The 16190-nt window shown below is 46.6% G+C and overlaps 2 protein-coding genes across 2 annotated transcripts; one reads left to right on the forward strand and one right to left on the reverse strand.

Moving 5' to 3' along the window:
* Positions 1–3167: 3167 nt before the first annotated feature.
* On the reverse strand, positions 3168–10611 carry GNL1 (G protein nucleolar 1 (putative)). Its single transcript, XM_072641585.1, has 12 exons — positions 9929–10611; positions 9298–9460; positions 8801–8937; positions 8546–8697; positions 8310–8381; positions 7357–7564; positions 7078–7173; positions 6339–6533; positions 5346–5524; positions 5002–5164; positions 3846–3986; positions 3168–3528 (listed from the first exon to the last, which is right to left on the reverse strand). The coding sequence occupies exons 1-12, from the start codon at positions 9999–10001 to the stop codon at positions 3290–3292; spliced, it is 1818 nt and encodes a 605-aa protein (XP_072497686.1). The 5' UTR covers positions 10002–10611; the 3' UTR covers positions 3168–3289.
* A 368-nt stretch (positions 10612–10979) lies between these two features.
* PRR3 (proline rich 3) lies at positions 10980–15537 on the forward strand. Its single transcript, XM_072641641.1, has 4 exons — positions 10980–11286; positions 12996–13058; positions 13263–13577; positions 13821–15537. The coding sequence occupies exons 1-4, from the start codon at positions 11214–11216 to the stop codon at positions 13922–13924; spliced, it is 555 nt and encodes a 184-aa protein (XP_072497742.1). The 5' UTR covers positions 10980–11213; the 3' UTR covers positions 13925–15537.
* Positions 15538–16190: the final 653 nt, after the last annotated feature.

Below are 16190 nucleotides of genomic sequence, written 5' to 3' on the forward strand. Positions count from 1 at the left end.
GAGTTTTGTTGCCTTTTAGTGTTCTTTATTTACATTTTAGTAATTGTTGAGTATATTGTTCTTTTTACCTGCCTTCTTTACGTCACTTCTTATAAGTTTAGCTTCTTAATTAAGGGACCTAGGTTGTGAACAGTGAGAACTGGGCACTTGAGTAGGGAACTGGCATAAAATGATGGGCTAGGCAGGGACCTGGCAGAAGGCTTAGCTGACTGAAGCAGGGTCAAGAGGATGCATTCCAAAGGCCTCTGAAACCTTTTGAAGGGTTGGGCATGAGGGAGAAGACTTGATTCCTGGTTTTCATTCTTCTGCTAGTAAGGATTGGAGATGAATAGTGTCTCAGAGAAGGAAGGCAGAGGAACTATTTTTTTCCTCATGTGCCCTCAACTGAGTTCCCTTCTGCTTCCTCACGAAAGATTTATTGCCTAGTTAAGAGTAACCGTCAGGTCCGTGATCAGTTTAACAGGATGTTCTGCCAAGAGTTAACAGACATCTACTCTCAATTCCTGGCAGATTTCAGGAGTGTCACCTACTAAAGTTCAAACTCTCTTCCTTAGCTTTTCAACACCCTCCATAGTCTGGTGCCATCCTATCTTTGAAGCCATGTCTCATACTCCATGGTCTCTGCTTTTGTCAAGCCCACCCTTTGCCCTACTTATTAAGGGTTTCCTACTCCTGAAAGTGTCTTCTCTTCCTTTTTCCCAAGCAGAATTTCAATTTATCCCTTAAAGCCAAATTTGAAAGTCACCTACTTCAGAAAGCATCCTGTTTTTTGATCTGACATGACCTATCGCCAAAGACTTCCAGCAGCCTATTATCTAAGAAGTATAAAATTAGTTATTTTCAGATAAAGAGGACACGTTGACAGTCAAGTGTGACTACCTTATTTCTGTCTTAAACCAGGAGCTCCAACAGAGCAGAAGCTATCCTTGATTTAGCTACATCTCTCCTGATGCTTGGCACAATACTCTACAAGTAAGAGGCACTTAATATTTGTTGAAATTAAAAACAACAACAACAAAAAACTCACCTGGGTTCTCCTCACCTTACAAGTTGCTTTTACTGCCTTTCTATGGGTCATTTATTTCATTTTTCCTGTTGCTTCCCTTTCTTCCTCAGCTTTACAGAGGCCTGTGCAGCTCATGGAAAAATGCCCTTTGATGGTGAAGCAAGCCACCTACCAGGAAAGACTGAGGTAGTGAGCTATGGCTGTGAGGTGAGATGAAGGTTTTCAGATGTGACCAATGTGCTGATTTTTTCCCTTTAAAAATTTTTTTTTTGCTTAATTGTATTTTGTTACAAGTAGGTGATATGGAGTGGGGGTGGTAGGGGTTGGAAAGTGACAGTAATGTTAGTTTTAAAAAATGAATTAACAAAACTTCTTAATGCCCTGTAGTGATACCACCCTAGAGCATTTAACTGTTTTCAGGAATGTAAGAAGTAATGTTTGGGATATTCAACACTAATGAGCTCTTATAAACAGGGATTACCTTTTGTTAACACTGGAGGTGACTTGTATTTTGGGTTCAATCATTATGACAAAATTCTGAGATGGAAGGAAACACATAATTCTTTTTACTCAATCCCTCATGCTATGTGGTTATAGATTACTATGGATGGGCATGCCACCAACCCAACATGTCATTCGAAAGGCTTCCTGATTGACTATAATTGAAGTTAGGGCTGCACATGGACAAGGAATACACCTAAGGAGCCCTGGCAAATGAATCCCTAAACTGGACCTGGGTGTATTCTAGGATTGAAGCTAACATTCTTATCTAGGGTCACTAAGTGAATGAGATACTACAGACTGGGGTTTCTGGCTTGGAGAGAAATATGGGCCAGTGTCCAGGGTCTGATAAATTTTTGTTAAAAATTAGGTTAGACAAGATCATGTCCTTTAATCTGGGACTAGGTAGATTGTTTTTAAATACTTTCAAATATATACTGTTGTATTATTTCAAACTGTGTATTCTTTTCCCTAATAAACCTTAGAAAATACATTCTTGAGGCTTGTACTGTATAGAAATGGAGGACAAGTGGGATACTGCTGCTAGAACTGGGCATATATGTAGTATTAGCAGCAACAGAGGAAGGATAACAGGAAATTTAACCTTGGGTTAATTTCTAAATACAGAGTCAAGCCACCTCTTTACCCAGGAAGTTTAAAGAGTTCAGTACTTCAAGTTTAGATTCAGTGTTCAGAGATTAAAAAACAAGTGAAAACCAAAAACTCTGGAAGCTAATGTCAAAGTTCTCTAGAAAAGAGCTTGTACCCTGGGAAGCTGTCCTGGACTAGATCCCTCCCAACTCCCACCATCAGACCCAATTTAGGCTCTATCAGCCACAAGTCAAAACTGAAGCAGATACAAGTAGAGACATGAGCAGAAGCTCACTGCCAAAGGATGGCTTTCTTTCTGTTTCTGGCCTCTGTATTTCAGATATCCATCAAAGATAAGGGTTTACCTGTTGGGCTTTCAGAAACATTTTAGCAACAAAATTATTTCCAATTTTTTGTCAACCTAAAGCATTTAAAATGACCTCATGGAGGAGGTCATGTCCATTCACCCTTTCACAGCAACTCCTAATCACTTGGTGCATTTTAAGATCTGAAACTATTTTATTTCTGCACTCAGAGAAATTTCTAAGAAATTTGCAGTCAGGAATTGTGGGAGGACAAACTTTTTCAATATTAAAACCTGGGTACTTGAGGGTGAGGTCTCCCTGTTAGCATCTGTCTAGAAGGAATCTGGTCTCCTACTTGAGTCTACCACCTAAGCAGACACACTGCTCTATCTCTGACCTCTACACAGGGACTAGGGAATGGTTTCCCTAGGATACATCCTGTAATGGGTCTATTAAGGCTTTTCCCTTGCTGTCCCTTCTCCTAGTAGGAGAGACATGGGTCTGATGCCAACTCCAGAATAGTAAGAGAAGGGTTTTTGTGTACTACACTGAAGAACCTAGGATTAGACCAGACCCTACTGGCAGGAACTGTCCCTCATCTTCTCTTTAGTAACAAGATATTAGGAGAAATAAAGATGGGAATAAGGACTCAATGTATTAGACCCTATTTCCAAAGGACTATTATTAACCAGGGCCCCTGAAGGAAGGTTAAGATGAGACCTCCAACTGCTAGGATAACAATTCAACCTCAGCTTTAGTCCAGATGGGAAGGGGGCTAACAAACCAGGTTATCTTTATTCACAGTTGGTGAGATGGAAAAGGGGTACCCCCTGATCAGTCCAAGAACAAGGATGTTGAACGGGAGGGAGGAATAAAGGATGGAAATTCAGCATTCATCCTCACCCAGCAGGGCATAGGGGTTTGGGCCTGCCAGGTGTGCAGGCCGGGCAGGGGTAGGGGTGTCTTCATCTCCCTCACCCTCCTCATCAGCATCTCGGTCCTCCTCTCCCTCCTCTTCCCCAGAACTGCTCAGTTCTTCTTCCTCATCCTCATCCTCACCCGACAGTCCCGCCCTGCCCTGCATCATCACCAGCTCCAAGGTTTCTGGGTGGGACTCCCAGGAAGCTAGAGGGAATAGGGAGGAGACAAAAAGAGGTTGATGAGGAGTTAGAATTGGGGGAAGGATGTCTGGATCCATTAAAAGAAGAAAGGCTATGAATAGAAATATGCCTGAAAGAAAGGGGACACTGGGCAGGAAGAAGGTGAAAGAACGGTAAGAAAGTAAGGGGCAAGAAATATAAGACACTTGAGCCCCTGAGGGAAGGAAGCCACAGAAAGCCAGAAGAAAGGCAAAGACTGTCAGGTTAGATGCCATTGATGATTTGGGTGGGAGGCAAATGGGGAGGGTCAGACCCTAGGAATTGTAAGTCTGCTCCTTTTACCTCGCTGGTCACTGTAGCCAGGTGGACGAAGACAAAGGCTGAGCCGTCCATCAGCAGCCAGCCGAAGGAGGCTGTTGGCTGCTCGGTACACATCGTTCCTAGCTGCTTTGGCTGTCTTGTAACCACGCTTCTCAGCCCAGGCTATAGGAAAGGCAGAGGGATGGAGAGACAAGACGGCATGAATCAGTTAGTTACCCTGCAGGCCTTCCCAAAAGGATAAGCCCAGAACAAAAGAGACAAGTAGGAGCACATCCAGAAGAAGGTGGCTAGAATGATGAGGGGTAATCAAAACCATGCCATATCAGGAGCAGTGGAAGGAATTGGGAATGCATAGCCTGAATAAGGAATTGACTTAGAGAGCCATGAGAGGTATCTTTGAAAAAAACTGAAGAGATAGCCTTTGGAAGATGAATTAAGTATATCTGTATAGTTCCAGAAGGCAGAACACTTGAACAAAAAGGAAGGATTTACCAGGGTTGTGATGAAGGGTGTGTGTGGTGGGTGGTGGTGGTAGAGATATACTTTTGCTCCATATAAGAACATTCTAACAATCAGAGTTATTCACTGATGGAACTGAATGGCTTGTGAGGCCATGATTTGTCACTGGAAGTATTCAAGCAGATGCTAGAAAACTATGCTTCTGTACAGATAAATTCATGCTCCAGGTAAAGGCTGAACTAGATGACTTTTGAAAACCCTTTTAAATACTAGGACTTTCTCTAAGATATTTAAAGCCAAAGAGGTAGTTAGGTGGGTGACACAAAGATGTTGTGATGAAGGAGGCAAAAACAGGAATCTTGGAGAAGGCAGAAGAGACAAGAAAGGGGAGACAGAAATTGGCAAGGGGAGGACAGGAAAGAGGAGACAAGAAATGAGACCAGTAGTAATGCAATGGCAGGGAGATCATAAAATTATAGATTTACAGCTGAAAGGGAGCTTACAGGTCAAGTCCAATCCTTTCATTTTAGATGAGGAAACTGAATCTGGACAGGTTAAAAGATTTGCCTATGGTCATACAGCCACTAAGTGAGGTGGGAGGTGAACCCAGGTTTTCCTAACTCCAAGTCCAATGCTCTACTTCACCATGTTGCCTTTAAGAGAGGAGAAAGGAGGAAACAGCGATGGCATTATAAGGAGAGGTATCTTGTAGACTCACCTTCACAGATATCCCAGGCACACCAAGGAGGCTCATGCCCTGACTCTTCAGCTTCAGGGTGTCTCAGCCGAAGAAGTGACTGGACAGGTATTCGGGAGGCCAGGTACCCCACAGAGGTGTAGGGCTCTTGGATCTGAGCAATGGGGTAGATCCCAGCTAAGACCTAGGAAAAGACCCAACATCTTATTGATCCTAAACCCCATCTCTCACTCTTCTCAGGAGCTAGGGACCCAGGTCCTTTAGTTCACAGTTCATACTCTTTTTCCTTTAGCCCTTAATCTCCTTAGTGCCCCAGAAGCCGAGCATAACTCCCTCCCTCCACCCCTACCTTCCAGTTCCCACACCTGTAGTTGTCGGGGCAGCAGGGAAGGAAAGATAAGGCCAGGGCAGTCACAAAGCCGAACAGTGGGTGTGAGGAAATATGTCTGAAAGTAACGGGTGTGGCCAGGGGTTCTGGAAACGCTCACCACCTTCCGCCCAACCAGCCCATTGATCAGGGACGATTTTCCCACATTAGGAAAACCTGTGGAAAGAATAAGAGCAATGTGTGACACCTGTGAGAGTTACAAGTTTACTCAGAGAGAGGGGGAATGATCAAGACACCGCTCAAAGGGAGACAGTGGTCAAGAAAAATTGTGCTAAGTACAGGCAAACCACATAGGAGACACTTCATCCCCACCAGCTCTAATCCCAAAATGTTTAGAGTAATGCAACTGTCTGTCTTTCTGCAAATAATTATGGTCTACACTTTGCCCTTTCTGATCTGAAAAATCCCTTCGTTTTCATAATACTACCAATCATAGTAACTTGCCTTTTCACAATTTCAGAAAATCCTAGACAGTACCTTGGAGGCAGTTCATCTAGTCTAACACTACTCATTTTATAGATGAGGAAAGAGGAAGTGACTTGCCTAAGGTCTCACAACTTATCAGTGGCAGAGTCAGGAATAAAAAACATTAGTTCAGCGACCTTTTCATTATTTTACTGCTTCTTCTCATATTCAAACACTGTTTCAATAAAACATAACTTTTAGAGAGTTTTTTTTTTTTAGGTAGATAAGTTTTTATCATCTGGTCACCAACACAATATTTATTCTATCCACCCTCCTAAGCTATAAGCCTCTTTGCATAAAGAAGCCCCTTGGTTGAGAAGAGTTTCTTATAGGTAACAGATTCTACTAGTAGTCTGAGTCACACCCACCCCTGGCCCAGCAAATTGAAATTGAGAAGAGTAGACTCTCAGAGACTAGTAAACCTTTACATTCAGTTACACAGTCCCCAAATACTCTGAACTGCACCTCTTGATGCTAATGAGAAACACTATTCCTGCTTCCTCACCCACACAGCCAATAGTCACAACTCCATCCTTGTATCGTTCCCGGGTTGGGCCAGTTGGTTCCAGAGCTACATCTGTTTGCTGCTCCACCAACACTGCTGGTCCTTCTTCATCTTCCTCTTCCTCCCCTGAGCAAGTCTCCCGGCTTGCTCCAGCTGCATCACGGTCCATCTTTTCTTTCCAGCTGCTTAAATCCACTGCCATGGGGAGAAACAGATTGGGAGTTTTCAAATTTCTACGGGAAAAAAAATCCTGTTTCTTTGCTCAAGCTTTTTGGGAGTATAACAAGAAAGGCAGCATGGCAGGGTGGACAGAGAGGTGACCTCAGGGCCAGGAAGTCCTAGGTTCAAGTCTTTCATCTGGGACTCAGAGCAAATCACCGAACCTCACACTATCCCAGGCAATTCTGAGACCAAATAACTTATAAAGTAGTTGTAGATATGCATTGTTAGAGGGAGGCCCTTCACAAGGCGTTTCCTATAGTAATGAAGTCACAGATCCAGTCTCCTTCAAAAGAAAAAGGAACCAAGAAGATTTTGCTGGAGGAAAAAAAAACTCCCAAGGGCCCCACCTGCTCACATATACCTTGGACAGTGGAAGATATTCTAGTCAGTTTTGCTAGTACCCTTGATTCTCCTAAAAACGTCATAACTGACAGGCTGACTTCTGGTAAGAGGCAAAGGAAGAACCCCAGACCCTCCCCAACCCTCTTCAGGCCTTTCCTCAAATATACACTCAGACCTTTTCCTGCAGTAATGGTCTCACAAGCTCTTAGCAACTGCTCTGGTCCCAGGGCATGAGTCCAGCCCCTTGTTTGTTTCCGGCGCTTCTTCAAGACTGAAAATAGAAGGGGAGAGGTGAAGGGACAGTGAGGGCCAGATCCTGTCTCTTCCTCCTGCTCCACCCATCATCCTTGACCTCTGTTTGCTACCTCCATTCCATAAAGCCCCTGTAACTGTGTCCCTCAGAGGGCTTCATATGTTCTCCCATATATCCCTATGTTTTCCAAATTTCACTCACCAGTCTTTGGATCCTGTGGGGTTTGGGGGTCCCGAGGGAAAGATGTGAAAAGAACAAGGTGGAGCCGGGGGTAGTGCAGGCGAAAGTGATACTTCCAGGCTATGGCAAGAGCTGGGGGAGCCAGGTCTACTTTGTTCAGCACTAGTATCAGTGACAGCCCTAGTTCCCCTGTCACATACTCATAAAGGGCTGGAGGAAAGTTGATGACCTGCGGGGGATGGGGGAAAGAGGGTATGAAGAAGTAGGAATGAGAATAAGTTACCTAGGAACCTTCAATTCCTCTCTCTCTGATCTACTAGGAATGATTTTACAGGTATCAACTTCTGTAGTTGTAAGATAGTATAAAACCAAATAAGTAAAAGATATGCAAAGAACAAAAGAAATCCCAAAAGAACACTTGAGAGAAAGAAATACATGGTATTCTGGGGGAGGAAAGGCTAGTTTGTCAGCAACAGAGAATAAGAGAGAGACATCTGAGGATAGGAAAAGTGAAACAGGAAGACCAGGTAAACTGGATAAACAGCAGAGGCAGGATGGAGGATAGAAAAGTTCTTATTTCTTACCAAAAGAGAAACCTATAAATAAGCCCTTACTCTTAAACTGGAAAGAAGTTACAACTGGAGAAGTGCTGCTGTTTAATTCACAGCAGTCTGAAAAGTCAGAGCAGGGGAGAAAGTGTTGGGAAGGAAGGAAGGGATGTGAACAGAGGGTCCCCAAGAGTTACTTAGCTGGTTCCTAGAGAAGCACTTGAATTTGTTCCACCCTTCAAAGCTACAAAAGGTAGTTGGACTGGCTGAGAAAGTAGCTGTTAAATAGAAAAAGACTAGAGTCCTGTCTTATGGAATTCAGGTTTAAAAAGTGAGGAAAAAATCTTTTCCTAACCCCTCCCCCCAACTCTTGCCTTTTAATTTTCACCAACCCATTGCCCCATTTGCTTGGTTTCTCTCACTTACTGGATGGCGTATGTCTGTGATGAGGAGGACAATATCAGACATCTCTAGCACCCTCCACAACTGTCGCCAGGTCTAAAAGAAAATAGGTGAGGAAAATCTGACCCTTATGCTGCTAGATCAGTGGTAATTTGCAACCATGCACCAGCAACTCCACAAAGGTCCATGTGTCACTCCCCCTTCTTCAGGGACAGTCCAACTCTTCAGGTGGATGATATAATACCCTGCTCTTATCTCACCTCCAGATTGTGTTCAAAGTAGCTGAGCTGCTCAGAGGTATAGGACCCATGGATCTTCCCCAGATACTCTTGGAAGCTCCGTTCCTCCTGGCTCATCAATTGCTCCCTGGACATCTCATAGTTCCAAGGGGGCCGACGGGGAAAATCTAGGTCTGAGAAAGTAAAGAAGAAGGGAAGCATGGGTGCTCTCAGCACCACTTTTGGCCAGCTGTCTCCCTTCTCCCATCTTCTACTCCCCTGCATCTCAATCCTTACTGGAGCCTGGATGGTAGATGTCTCCAATGTCAAGCTCCAGAGACTTCTCACTGACTGGTTTCAGCACTTGTTCTCGGGCAGCCCTCTTTCTCCGTTCCACCTCTTCCCGGCTTTCTCTTTCAAAGTGTAATCGGTATCTGGGGAGATGATGACCCAAGTATTCAACTTAGTACAGAGTGTCCACAAGGCATCATTTTCCGGATTCCCCTTCAAAATTATAGGCATGTTTTCTCGGTAAGGATCCCGGTATCTTAATCTTCTGCTTGTCTCCAAAGTCCCCTTTTCTACAAATAAAATCTTTCTTCTCCACCCTCTCCCAATAAATCCGAACAAATTGCCTCAGGATAACTAAGGAATCCAAAGTCCTTCCTACAGAGTTTTTATCTCAGTTTATCTTGAGCCTTCTACTTCACTGGCCTCCACCTACGCGCTACCCTCCTTTACTGCCAAGAAAGACAATGAGGGAAAATCCCAAGTGCCGCGTTCCCCACCCTTACCTATTGGGGTCAAAGCGAAGGCCAGAGCCGTGGGTTGGCTGCTGGTTGAGACGCCGGATCTGCTGGGTCACAGATTCTCCATCAGAGGTGTCCGTCTGGTCCTCCCTCCGCTCCCGGCTCCCGCTGCGGCTGTTGGAGCTGGAGCGTAACCCATCCTGCAGCCCTGCAGGCAGGCACATGACGCCCAGCTCTCAGACACGGGCGCCCGCGTCTGACTCGTCCAGCTCTCCCCTGGTAACCCAGCTTCTGCCCCCACATCGACCCAAGTGTTCTGCCTCTGGACCCAGTTTCTCTGTCCTTCTCCACACCCAGAACAGAAGCCTCCCAGGACCAGAAGGGAGAAGCCAGTTCTTTCCCATCTCCAGCATCCATTTCGTCAGATACGGGGCCCCCTCTTCTTCCAACTAAAGGGATCCTCCTCTTCTCCAGATTCGGACAAGGGCTCTCCGTCCACTCCCTCCTCTTCCAGATGAGGGGGAGGTGGGAGGTTCTTTCTTCTTTCTCCTTTCGATGGGAAACGGCTGGCTTTGCCCGCCACCTTCCACCCTGGCCCCAGATGTAGAGTTCATCCCTGTCTCCAGATGTACAGGAGACTCAGGCCCCGCCCCCCTCCGCTCCCTCCCTCCCTTACCTCGTTTCCTCTCGCGCTTGTCCTGCAGCTGTTTCTTCTTCTGCTTCACGCTGAAAGGCTTCTTCCTCGGCATGGCCCGGCCTGGCTCCCGTGGATCTCTAGCCCTCTGCGGGCTCCAGCCGCCGTCGTTTCGCTTCTACCGACACCCCCCCCGCCCCGGGCTACCCCAGCCGCGTAGGGCCCGGGACCCTTGGGGGCGGGGCTCCGACGTGACGTCACGCGGAGGGTCAGACCAAGTCTCTCCTCCTCGGGGAGGGGGGAGTGCGTTGTGGGTAGGGGAACACAGAAAGGGCCACCGATGTAATTTGGGTGGGGAAGTTCAATCACTTCCCTCCAGTAGTACAAGAGTGTGTGTGAGGCTGAAGAAAGTGCAAGGACAGAGAGACGCGCGACGTGCCGGCCACACGCCAGTCCCTCAGGAGTCCCGGGGAGGGAGGGGGGCGGTTCTTGGGGGTGTGGAAGAGGGAGCCGCGCCGGAGCGCCGACCGACGGTACTGACTTCGTCACGGGCGATACCAATTCCCATTCGGAGAAAGGGGGCGAGGGAACCATCCTTACCTTTCGTTCCTGGAGAGACTCTACCCACTCACCTGGTGGGGTGAATGGACTCTACCACTTGTGAGGTGGGGAAGAGCATAAAGCTAAACTAAAGTGACCTGGACGAGCAAGGAGGCTGAACAAAGCTGAAAGGAAAGGGGGGGAGGGGAGAGAGGAAAGAATGATGAAGTACTAGGTTGCCCTGGAGATCCCTTCAGAGAAGGTCAGAGGTCATGTTCAGAGGAGCCACGAGACACCGCACCTAGTGGAAGTTAAAAAAAACCCCAAAACTTGGGTGGGAGTAGGCCACATAATCGCGATGTTTAAAAGGTTGTAATTAAGAGGCACTGAGACTGAGATGGTCTAAGGATGCTGGGGGGGAGGTCAGAGGTCATGAAGCGGCGGCGTGGGCTGTGGGAGGTTACCGAGGTTACCACGCTGCTTGACTTCTTTCTCCCCCCTGTCCCAACGCTCTGGACCGCGGTCCTCTCCACTCTAGGCTACGCCTCCAAGTGATGTCGGTTTTTTTTTCCCTTAGGTAGGAGGGGGGAAGGGGGTGAGGAGGAAGGGAGGGTTGGAGTGTGAGCTTACATTGGAACGCTACACGGTGGGAAAGGCACGCGCCTGCGCACTCGCCGCTTCTGGATGGGTCTGCCGGAAGCGGAAATAATCGGATTCTCTCTCCCTCCATATACCGCCCCCTGCTCCCACCGGCCCGACTCTGATCGTTGCTATTACGCTGGCTGTGATGCCCAAGAGGGGGAAGCAGCGGCCACCGGACCCCGAGGAGAGTGGGGATGAGGAGAGTGGGAGCCCCGCTGGTAAGGGAGAGTTGCATGCGCCTGAGGAAGGCCTGGCACAGGGGCACGAGACAAATAAAGATCCCTCGGGCGTGGAGGGAGAAGGCGAGATTAGTGCTGCCCGAAAGGGAAAGAACCCGTTGCATCTTCCCGTAGAATAGCGCGAGGCGAGGCTTGGCGAGAGCAGAATTCCCCTTCCTTTTTTAAGGACTGCAGGGCAGGGAGAGCTAGAAGTATAAGCGCGCACATGCGCCGACCCGGGTGCTGTGGCGCGCCCGCGAACGGGAGGAAGGGAGGGGGAGGCCGATGCACGTGCCTTGGGGGAATAGGGGAGTGGTGCGTCCGGAGCATCGGCCGGGAAAAGTCCATGAGAGCGCCGGCCTAAAGATGTTGCCCAGAGCCTCTGACGTAGACGAATAAAAGCAGTTTGCCCGGGCAACTGCATCCTCTTTCTCCCTCGCCTTCCCACTCCTACCCATTGTAATTGGGAGAGAATTTGTAAAAGCCAGTTTTCCTACCCTTCCCCCATTGTCTCTTCTGGTCCTCTTTGTCAGCCCCAAGGGTGAGACAGATCCAGAATAAAATAAAGTTTGGTAGTTCAAGATGATGGGAATGAGAAGAGCTAGTAATGAATGAGCTTTGTATGAGGAGTCGGGAGTTCTAACCCGTGCTGTTGACTACCTGCAAATTTGTGCAGAAAGGTCTCATTTGCCTCATCTGTGTTGGATTGTGTAGGGAGTGGGCTAAATGATTTCCCACACTTCATATCAATGCAAATGTTTCTAGACCTCTCCCAACTGAAATGAGGACTAGGGGATGGCGAAGAGAGAAGTCCATCAAATTAGATGAGAGTTAGGAGAAGGTTGCTAGGAATTCCCAGGAAGGCCAGAGATTTATAAGGAAGGGTTCGTTTTGGGACTTGGGTAGATCTGCTTACTTTGGAGGGTGAGTCGTCTTCTTCAGCTCTGGTGGCCCCACACCCCATTAATCGAGGGCCTAGGAGGAAGAATTTTGTCACAGGTTTGCCACCTGTCATTTTGTCTGTCTCTCTCCCCTTCACATCTTGTTTGGGGTACTTGTCCAGTAACTCAGTCAGTGTCATCAGGGCTGCTTTGGGCTTGACAGTCTTACTGACTGTCTAAATCAAAAACTTCCTTCCCTAGCTACTACTCCCCATGTGTTTGGTATCCATAGTTCCTGTGGCATGAAAAGCATTTCTTAAATTTTGGCTAATGGATGATAACAAAAGGAGACTCATACTAAGGAAAACATGTTGAGGTCTCTTTGCTTTATTGTCAGCCTTCCTTTGATTGAAGGCTGTGCCATTTGGTACCTTTGGTTTTTCTCGTTTCTTTTTCGACATCTTGATAACAGATTTTGCTTTTTTGGATTCTACTAAAGCATGATACATTTTGCTTCAGGCCATCATTTTGATTCTGTATGTATCCACAGAAAGTAAACATCTGAAGGGCGGAGACTTTTTCATCTAGTCTTTATACTATGGATAATTCCTTTCACATAGATAGTAGTAGGCCCTTAAGTGCTTGCTAGTAGTAGAGGGAAAATAAGATTTGAACTGTTTGTATAACCATGTGCTATTGAGTTGTAGGTGTAGTAGCACAAAGAAAGGAGAACTCAGTAAAAATAGTACTGAGTTGTTGTGTAAACTGGACTTTACTAAGTTAGACCTTGCTACGTTTTGCTTAACCTATTTCTTCCTGTTCTCTTAGGTCCACCCAGCCTCCTGGGCCCTCCACCCATAGCCAATGGGAAGTTTGGTGGCCCTGATCCAGGTGAGTGGAAAGGGTCTAAAAGGACAGGTGTCTAGATTGATTTGGATTAACACATTAAGTGCATATTACATGCAAGGCACTTCAGCATTTCCTGTAGGAAAGAGGTTTGGGGGATTGGGAGAAGTGGGGAATGAGACTCAAGAAGAAAAATAATTTCTGGGTTTTCCTGGATTCAATTGATTATCTTTCATTGTCTTTCTTTAGGCTTCCACAGAGGCCCTCAGAGTTTAAGGGGACCAGTGATTCCCCCACTCCTGAGCCTTCCACTTCCTTTCTGGGGAGGATGCCCAATGAGAGGGGGCCCAGGACCCAGGCCTAGACCATACCCACATAGCCGTTGGGCCTATGAGGATCCAGAACCTAGGTGGGGAACAGGCTATGGGGACCATGCCAGGAATGGTCCTCCCAATGGATGGAGAAACCTTGGAGGGGGCAATAGTCACCATCCATCTAAGAACATCCCCTGGCCCAAGAACGCCCCTCAATTCAAGGATGGAGTCCAGGAAGGTGATAGAACAGGTTAGTGCCATCACCCTGTATATTTTATTCCTGTTAGTAGCACATAATTACATCCAGAAGTACAAATCCCAGAAGCCCTTCTGTCTTTACCTTGAAGGTACCTCTCAATTTTCCTCTCTCAAAACATTATCCTAGGATGCTGAAGACTATAGCAGTTATTAAACTGTTTCCCTTCAGGATCCCAGAGGTGTCCTAGTTTTTGTCTTCCCAAAGTCTTACACTGCCTTTTTCTCACTTCCACAGATAAATCCAACCGCCCTGTCTGCAGACATTTCTCAAAGGGCCACTGTCGCTATGAGGATCTTTGTGCCTTCTACCACCCAGGAGTGAATGGACCTCCATTGTAAAACTGTGCCTTCCACCAGTCAGGCTCCAGTGGACCTTTTCTATCCTGGAAGCCCATTGCCCTATTGTTCTTCGTTGGCTTCTCTGAGGTGTTTGTGCCCAGCATCTCTGGCCAAGGAAGGAGCCTGAGCCTGATCCTCTCCCTCCCTCACCTGGGGCTCTGGGAGAATGGGTGGGGGGAGGAGTGTCAGAGGAGGTTTTTTTTTTTTTTTTAATAATGTTTTATTGATACTTTTGGTTTTTATGCCACTGTCACTTCCCAGTAACGCCCTCCCCCAACTCTGGCTTGTAACAAAGAAAATCACTTACACAAACTATCAAATGGACCACATCTCACAGTGTATGCAGCATTCCACATCAGTAGTGGTCTGGGAGGTTTCTCAATCATTGATCTACATCATCTGTCTTTTTCTCTGTTAGAGGTGGGGGGGGAGGGGTTGTAATTTCAATGCTGTGTCCCTTTACTCTTTCCCAATAAGTGACTTTCCCCTGATAAGTTGTAATGGAAACCTAATTGGTGCTGTTCACCCACAATTTGCCCCCTTCAAGTATTACTTGTGGTTCTTGTGAGCCCTGGATAGTTTTGAAAAAGGACACAATCTTGATTCCATTTTTGTTTGTTAGTGGTGCCCTCCAACCCCCCCCTTCCTCATCTTCAGCAATAGGAGAGCTGAGAAATGCTCTTTATAGCAAGATACCCTGTGGTTCACCTGATGTCCCCCCCATCCCCAAGTCATTATGAGTGTGACATAGTGAGCGGTCCCTTAGCTCCCAATTTTTGCTTCCCTCTCTCCTCTTTCCCTACCTTCTGTCAGTTGGATTCTGTGAATCTCCACCCAGTATAGATCTCTGGGCAATGAAATTCCCCTTTCTCACTGGGTGGAGCTTAGATGATACTACTGCCTTCTACCCTTTTCCTTACCTTTACCCCAATGTAGGTTTTCTGTGAAAACAGATTTAAGTTTTGTGAATAGGGCCTGGAGAAAGATTAGGGAATGTGGGAAAAGGGAGGGACTGGAGCCATGACTGGTTGAGAGTCTTTGTTTTAGTTTTTTTTTTTTTTTAAGTAATAAACTCAGAAGAAACATTTTATTTAGTCTTGATATTTCTGTAGTTTTTGTGTATGAGGATCATAGTGTATTCTAGAATAGGCTAAAATACAAGCTCCTCTGTTCGGCACTGAAACCTCTGTACTCTGGCTCCAGCCTAATTTTTTAGGCATATTTCCCGTTACTTTTTATGTATTATTAGGTTTCATCCCCAACTGGCCTATTTGCTGGACATGACATTACATTTCCTGCTTCTCTACCTTATGCCTATGCCTGGAATGCTCATTCTCACCTTTACCTCTTGGAATCCCTAACTCTTAAAGGCTCAGCTCACATGAAACACCTACATGAGTCTTTTCCTGACCTCCCCAGTTGTTGGAGTCCATCCTATTTCTTTTGTATATACTTATCTATATTCATGTTGTTGTATATCTTTCCTTTTCCCCTGTAGTAGAATGTAAGCTCAAGGGCAGAGACTTGTTTTTGTCCCAGTGTGTCCCTGTTGCTGAGTAGAGTGCCTTGCACATAGCAGGTACTTAATAAATTCTTGATTTGAGTTATATTGATTTGTTGAAGGCAAGTCTGGTTCGATCACTTTGTTGGGGTCTTTGTCCTATGTTGGGTTGTGTGTTGTCCTAATTAGGCTATATTCAAAGAGGAGCAGTGGACCTCTTCTGGGTTAAAGCCAAAATTTTTACAAAATTTGGTCCCGCTGAACTGTTGGGTCCTTAAGATCTAGGGCATAATTTCACACATTTAGAGTTGGAAAGAAACTAGAAGGTTCTCTAGTCTCTCCCCACGCCATTTGCCTTTTTACTGAAGAGGAAACTGAGGCCCAGGGTGACTCTTACTTCCTTAAAGTCACATAGATGTTAGAGCCAGCATGCAAAACCTGATTCAGCGACCTCTGAGACAACACGCGGTGAGCGGCGCTGTCGCCCAGTATGCCAGCGCGATCGCTTGGGGCAGAAAGACCTCTCCCCCGACGCAGGACATCCCTCTGGTGTGGGCATTGCCCTACGGTGTACTACCCTGGCCCGGGCTAGGTGCTTTTCCAGTTCGAAGTCAGAATGAGGGGGTGCCAGCTCCAGAAACCAGCCCCCGAAATTGTATTTGCGCCCCCTTAGAAAGCAGGCTGCGGCACCTGAACTCATCTTTATTAGGCCTTCCGACTAGCCATAGCGCCCATGAATCACGCTGGATGACCCTGGCCGGGACT

The sequence above is a fragment of the Notamacropus eugenii genome, chromosome 2 (assembly GCF_028372415.1).
Source record: "Notamacropus eugenii isolate mMacEug1 chromosome 2, mMacEug1.pri_v2, whole genome shotgun sequence".
NCBI classification, from domain to species: Eukaryota; Metazoa; Chordata; class Mammalia; order Diprotodontia; family Macropodidae; genus Notamacropus; species Notamacropus eugenii.